This window comes from Cariama cristata, unplaced genomic scaffold, assembly GCF_000690535.1.
Source record: "Cariama cristata isolate BGI_N322 unplaced genomic scaffold, ASM69053v1 Scaffold45142, whole genome shotgun sequence".
In the NCBI taxonomy this organism is placed as follows: Eukaryota; Metazoa; Chordata; class Aves; order Cariamiformes; family Cariamidae; genus Cariama; species Cariama cristata.
Window position 1 is genome coordinate 622 of NW_009605200.1, and position 6,954 is coordinate 7,575.

The window sequence follows — 6,954 nt, forward strand, 5'->3', positions numbered from 1 at the left end:
AAGTCCCAGGACTGTTCCCTTGTATTTCTGCAGCACAGACCTAGGGAGATGGAGTGACAGCTGCCGTGGGCTGTGCTCCCCCTCTCCCGTTCTTGCCATGTAGTTAGTGTTGAGTAGACAGAGATAGCTGGGACCTTGGGCTTATTTTGTTCTAAGAAAGCCCCCTCCCAAAGCCCACTGCCCTCTATCAGCACGGTTCGTGATGGCCCCGAGGAACAGAGAAACGGTCTCTGCGGCAGAGACCCTGAACTGTTTGTATGCATTAAGGGACACTTTGAAATTGTCTGGGGTATAGAAGAGAGGGTGGTGCTTGCTTTCCTGCAACAGACCCATATTCTGATCTCTTCCTGCTTTTCTAGCATCCGCCGGCCTGACTGAGGAACAGAAGGAATTCCAAAAGGTTGCCCTTGATTTTGCTAGCAAGGAGATGGCTCCTCACATGGCTGAGTGGGATGAAAAGGTATGACAGCCTCAGAAGGGTGGTACTGCTCGCTTTTTCCTCCCTTAGGATGTTATGATCCTTGGGTCTCATCAGAGGGGTTCCTGCAATGGCTCCTCGGTGCTGTAAGGCCATCTGTAGGGATTTTCTTTGAAGCTGCTGCTGTAACTGGGGTGGGAAGCCATCAGAAATGCCTCAAAGCTTTCCTAGCCAGGCTATTCAATCATCTGAAACCTGAATTTACTCCTGAAGATAGTATGTATCTGTCTAGGTAGCCGCCTCTTCTTTCATCCACCTAATTAACTTAAACGCTGCAGGAGTTTGGGACTGGACTTGGGAGCCCAGGTGTACCAAAAGAGTTTGAATATTGAGGTTGAATTGATCATGAATATTCACTTGTGATATCTCTGCCTGTCCCAATAGGAAATATTCCCTGTGGAAACAATGCGGAAGGCAGCCCAGCTAGGATTCGGTGGGATCTATGTGAAACCAGATGTCGGTGGTTCTGGACTGTCACGACTTGATACCTCCATAATCTTTGAAGCTTTATCAACAGGATGTACCAGCACCACTGCTTACATGAGCATCCACAAGTGAGTGTGTCTGCGGAGCGGTGGATGGTGTCAGCCTGGCTGAAAACCACAGTTTTGTGGGCTCTAAATCCAGCTGGAGACAGCTCTCTTGGTGCTGCTTATTATTTAAAGCTGGGACCCCAAGTAGACACGTCCCTGTGAGGATCTCTTGACAGCAGTAAACAGGCTACAAAAATTGAGGTGCCACCAAGAACTAATTTTGTCTTTGTGGCATGCAAGATGGGATTAAGTTCTGGATTCTGTTCCCTGCTCTTCCACTTCAGCTGTCTGTAGATAGTAAATGCCTGGAAAAAGCCTTTGTGCTTTGGTCATACTGTGACAGAGCCCAGAGGCTCCAGCTGATACTGGGGCCCTATCCTGCTCGTACAGACATGTTCAGCAACAGGCTCACTTTGCACGGAAAGGAGGAGTGATGTCTCCTTCCAGGTGCAGTTTTCCAAAGAGACAGTAGGGCTTAGCACTGAGGGGAACACCCAGGCTGTTAAATAGGAACCTGCTGTTCCACAGGGCAGCGAGTCTGTGGTGAGCGCAAGGCGATCTCCTTCCTCCCGGCCTCAGTGGCACCTAATTTTGTTCTGTTTTGAGGTAGAGCAATATGCTTTCAAGCCTCGGTGCTTTTGACTGAAGCCCATGGAGCTTTGTTCTTCTGTTCAGCCAGGGATGTTCTTGTATGACCCGCCTTCCTCCCAGGGCTGCGTTCACGTCCTGTAATGCTGCTCCTTCTCTCCTGCTCCAGCATGTGTGTTTGGATGATCGACACCTTTGGCAATGAGGAACAGAGGCGCAGGTTCTGCCCATCGCTCTGTAGCATGGAAAGATTTGCTTCTTACTGCCTGACTGAGCCAGGTGAGGAGGCTGAACCAAGAAATCTTCTCCCTTCCCTCACTCCTAACATAGTTTAACTGGACATGAACTTTGGACGGAGCTGGAGGTGAAAAGTTTCTTTTTGCCTTCGTTTGGGCAATCACTGGGAAGTTGGTAAGAGGCAAGCGATGATTGCTGAGATGCTGGTGGTACAAACCTGAGTGTCAGTGGGTATGATCCCCGGGAGATTTTGTAGGCTCTGGACCTGCTGCTTCACTGGCTGCTTCCTTACCTCTCCAATAGGAAGTGGAAGTGATGCAGCTTCCCTGCTGACCTCAGCTCAGAGGAGAGGGGACACCTACGTCCTGAACGGCTCCAAGGTACCTCTTTGCTCCTCCTAAAGCTGCTGGATGGCACTGCATGCACAAGGGGGCCTGGGTGTCACCGTCCTTTCCATGTCCTACTGTCCCCTCATCTCTCTGTATCCTCCCAAGGTAGGACGTGCTCCGCAGAGCATTCACCAGAGCTTAGTACAGTTGGGTCCCCAAATACCTCCTGGCCGTGGTGTCTTCGCCTCTCTGTCTTCGTACCCCAGCTGCTGCTGCAGGCTCAGGGTTAGCGTACAAAAGCCACCCGTTTCTTCTTGTGCCCTTCTGCAGGCCTTCATCAGTGGGGGAGGTGACAGCGACGTATACGTGGTCATGTGTCGCACAGGAGGCTCAGGCCCCAAGGGCATCTCCTGCCTGGTGCTGGAGAAGGGGACACCGGGGCTCAGCTTTGGCAAGAAAGAGAGGAAGGTAAGAGGCTTGGTTTTTTACTTTCTGTATGCTTGGGGGAAGTGCAGGACAGAGATGAGCTCGTCTGTGCAAAACGTTAGGGATCTGTCCTTGGATGGGACCAGAGTCCCAGCCTGGCATGTTTTTTTCCAAGCCAAGTCCAGCTTTGGTGAAGTTTTCCCAATACCTGTCCTTTTTGGTAAGTGAAGGATTTTAATCTCAGGAATATCAAGGTTCGTTGGGTCTGTGCCTCTTCTCAAAGACATGCATTGCAGTTCCCAACTCAGCACACCGAGGCCAGACCACGTAGACTACAGGTGCTCTGTGGCAGCTTGGCAATGAGGCTGAGGGGTTGAGAGCAGGCTGGGCAGTTCTCTGCTGGGAGCTGGAGGCGTGCTGCTCCTCAGGCAGTCTGGAAGGTGCTCTGTTTTTTTCCCAGGTAGGCTGGAATTCCCAGCCCACTCGGGCTGTGATCTTCGAGGACTGCGTTGTTCCTGTTGGCAACCGGCTGGGAGCCGAAGGGCAGGGCTTCGGCATTGCCATGAAGGGACTGAATGGAGGCAGGATCAACATTGGTAAGAAAGAGAGCTGAGCGTCCAGTGAGGAGGGCAGGATCATCTTGTCACATGTCTGTGTTAGCTTCATATTCACGCTGTGTCCTTATCTTCTCCCACCAGCTTCTTGTTCATTAGGAGCTGCTCATGCCTCTGTTCTTCTGGCTCAGGAACATCTCACTGTCCGCAAACAGTTTGGGGAACCCCTAGCAAACAATCAGGTAACCTCTCCACCAGATCTGTACTTCCAGAGCTGTGCTCTTTCTGATCCTGGCTGAACAAGCAGCCAGAGGTCCCATCACTCGCTTCACAGGGCCTTCCCTGGAGAAGTCAGGAGTACTACTTCCCTGAGTAGGAAAGCGTGTCAGGCCTGAGACCTGCCTGAAGGTAGCAGGCATGTGGTTCAGGCCCCAGGCCTCTCCAAAGATGCTGTTCTAATTTTTTTTTCTTGTGCTGTCTGCTGGCAGTACCTGCAGTTCAGGCTGGCGGAGATGGCGACACGCCTGGTGGCAGCGCGGCTCATGGTTCGCAATGCAGCGCGGGCACTGCAGGAAGGACGGGAGGACGCAGTTGTGCTCTGCTCCATGGCCAAGCTCTTTGCTACTGATGAATGCTTTGAGGTAGGTTACTCACACATCAGTTGGTGTCATAACTGGAAGCTTGGAGACCCCTCTTGGTGCCCAGGATGTCAGAAAGAAGTTTGACGCTGTAGCGACCCAGACCCAAACATGTTCATTGAGCCAGAAGCCTCGTTTCAGGACCACGATGTTTTAGGAGACAGAATTCTGCACCTTGTGGAGGCTGCAGGATGAGCCTCCCCACCATTCAGGCCTCCTGGCTTGTAGTGCTTTCTGCACTGCTTTTGAGGGGACCAAGCAGGGAGACAGGACAGGGAGTAGAGCATTTTTATTTTCAAAGGATAATATGCATGTTGAAGGCTGGTCGTTCCTAGCTAGCAAGTGGTCTTTCCTAGACCACTGAAAAATGTCTTATCGCAAAATGTCGCCGAAAAGAGAAAGCAAGAAGGGAGAAAGGAAAAGGAAATCTGCACCTTGATGCTTCCTAGGTCAGTGTCATTTAGAAGCTACCATGTTTTCTCAGCACTCTGCATTTTTGCTATTTATTATGTTTTATGTCCCAAGTTGGCAGATAATGATGCGTGGGGTCCCGTTTCAGTAGAAAGCAGAGCCCTGAAGAGGCTCCTGGCCGGACCGACCACTAGATGGTGATCTGGCGTTTTGGGTTTTGCATCAGTAGCACCACGGAAATGCGGCAAACACTGCCTCGGTTAAGTAAAGCGTTTCCCGGGTGTTTCTATGCCATCATCTTCACAGAAATGCACCATTAATGTGAAACAGCACTTGGGTAACATGAAGGCACTGAGAGCAGCACTGATGGGGACTGAGCGGGCCTTGCCATCACACCACACTTTGTTAAGAGATGAGATAGGTGACCAGAAAAAAACCCAAAATGATCCCAGATTCCTGGGTTCTTACCGAGCTTCTGTCACTGACTTGTCCTCGACACCACGCAAGTCCCTTCACCAGTGATCTGTCTTCTTAGATCTGTAACCAGGCTCTACAGATGCACGGAGGCTACGGCTACCTGAAGGATTATGCTGTGCAGCAGTTTGTGCGAGACATCAGAGTCCACCAGATCCTGGAAGGTAAAAGACATTCTTACTACCAGTGACTTGGCAGTGAAGCCAGGAGATAACAGACCCTCTGGAGGCCACCACCTTCCCAGATGACTCCCTGATTCTTGGGTTTCAGAATCCCGTTTGGCTCTGAGCCAGATATCTGTCCCTGGACATCACATGTGTGAATCCCTTGGGCAAGACCTCTTGGTGTATTGGAGCAGTTACTGTGTTATTTTAAGAGTCTTACAGCAGGGGAGATGATACCTAGTTGTCATGTTAGCGGTGCCTCTGCTCAGTTTCATCCCATTACTCCTACAGACGCGTGCTGATGCTCCCCAACAATTCCTTTCCTGTGATTCCAGTCTATCTTAACTCTTTGACATTGTGTCTCTAACAGCATCTGGCCTTTTCCAATCTCAATTTGGCCTCCTAACCATTCTGTTTTCCCTCCTTTGAAATCCCTTCACCTACAACCAGGTTACCTGATAAGGGACATACTCTTTCCAATACCAAGTGGGCCTACAGTCTTTCTTGCTGTGTGTTGTGTATGTGTTAAACAGTCAAGCAGAGAGCTGGGATGTTGGTATATATCCAGTTCTGCTTGGCACCTGGTGCCCGCATCCTCTCAATGCCCAAATAACAAGAAGCAAGAGCATCTACCACTCTGAAGCCTTTCCCAAGCAATGTGCTGGCACTTGGCAGCTGTATTTTGGCCCAACACCTCCTAAATGCCACCTCAGTTGGTGGGAAGAGCTTTTCTGTGCTGTAGACTGCAGATCAGGGAAGAATTCTCTTTGCCTTTATTGGGGGCAAAATTGGACCACCAAAATTGGACCACCTCTTAACTGTCTCTCTTTTGCTCCCTGCTGCAGGTACCAATGAGGTTATGCGGATGATTGTGGCCAGGAATCTGCTACAGGGCTGAAGCCAGGAGCTAATCTCCAGCCTTAAATTCCTTCATCTGTTACAGCTCGGTCTGTTTCCCTCCCCTGTTCACCAGCTCTCTTCCCCGGGAGTGAAGAGGGGGATACCCCAGTGGAAACAGTCTTTCTGCCTTATTTTGACTGGGATCACAGCTGGGTGCCACCCCCGTGCTGCCCCAGCTGCACTCTGTGCCTGGCAGAGCTGCTGTTACTAGGGTAGCATTGTGCAGCCTGAAGATACAAATCACAGTTGTGAATACGAGCCTCTGTCTCCAGATCTTGATCATGGGCTGCTTGCCACCCATCCTCTTGGAAAGAGAAACACTAGACCTGTTGGTCATCTCTGCTGAGTTGGGAACTTCAGGGAACTTCAGGCAGAGGTGCAGCCTGATCCCATAGGACTCTTGAGTGAAATCTTGAGTTCGAGGGAACTAGTTGCTCTGCTTAAAAACTTATCCTGGGTGCTGATTGCGGCACTGAGAACAAATTAGCCACAAGTACTGCAGCTCTAACCACTTGCAGAGTGCAGTGGCTTTTTAACCGAGGAGCAGGATGCCTCTTGTTTATCTAGAAGCACTCTTTCTCTTTTCCCAGTACACTTTTTCTAACGTACTGACTGCTTCTTGTTCTCCCTGTTCCCACCACATACTGGTGCTTAATCTCAAATAAGCCTTTGCAGTACAGAGGTACAAATCAAAAACCCCCGCACAGAAACATTTAAGCCTGTTGCCTCAAATCAGTACTCCCTGCTGTGTACAATGTAGGGCAAGTAAAAACACCGGTAAATTAAAATTATTTTTGCAATCAATAAAGCGATGATGGCAACTTTACTGAGAGCATCAGAAGTTGTGGTAATTTTCTTCTGTGGTATTTAACGAGAGGTAACAGGAGATTTTTTAAGTGGGAGGTTGCAAAGAAGTTAAGTTTCTGAGGGTTTTTTAGTTACAGTGTCTCCGTTAACCTCTTCAGATGAACCTGGTCCTCTTTTCTCTCCGCACATGCCTGGTACACGGCAGGGACGGGAGATGACAGAGCATTTCCAGCAGACACAGGTGTTTTTCGATCTGTGCTACACGCAAGGGGCTGTTGGGAGCAGGCCCTGACGCCTCCTCCCTCGCTTCCCAGCACGGCCTGCAAAGGGAATTTCTCTGGCAGGGCGGCGGGGGCAGCTTAAAGGATGAGCAGTCGCTCCTCGGACAAACAGCCGCCTGCCCGCCGCGGGGACC

General features: G+C 50.4%; 1 protein-coding gene across 1 annotated transcript; it reads left to right on the forward strand.

The window, feature by feature from the left end:
- Positions 1 to 202: 202 nt before the first annotated feature.
- ACAD8 (acyl-CoA dehydrogenase family, member 8) lies at positions 203 to 5,747 on the forward strand. The gene is made up of 11 exons (XM_009695862.1): positions 203 to 251; positions 360 to 460; positions 863 to 1,032; positions 1,769 to 1,878; positions 2,140 to 2,216; positions 2,496 to 2,633; positions 3,052 to 3,187; positions 3,290 to 3,387; positions 3,634 to 3,786; positions 4,730 to 4,832; positions 5,678 to 5,747. Exons 1-11 carry the CDS (start codon positions 203 to 205, stop codon positions 5,728 to 5,730), a joined length of 1,188 nt encoding a protein of 395 aa, XP_009694164.1. The 3' UTR covers positions 5,731 to 5,747.
- Positions 5,748 to 6,954: the final 1,207 nt, after the last annotated feature.

What these genes read in the sequence shown, in the direction of transcription:
- ACAD8 (XM_009695862.1), top strand. Translation starts at nt 203, where the DNA reads ATGGCCCCGAGGAACAGAGAAACGGTCTCTGCGGCAGAGACCCTGAAC. An exon ending in TGCGGCAGAGACCCTGAACT is followed by an intron (nt 252 to 359) that starts GTTTGTATGCAT and finishes CTGCTTTTCTAG; the next exon opens with CATCCGCCGGCCTGACTGAG. An exon ending in TGGCTGAGTGGGATGAAAAG is followed by an intron (nt 461 to 862) that starts GTATGACAGCCT and finishes CTGTCCCAATAG; the next exon opens with GAAATATTCCCTGTGGAAAC.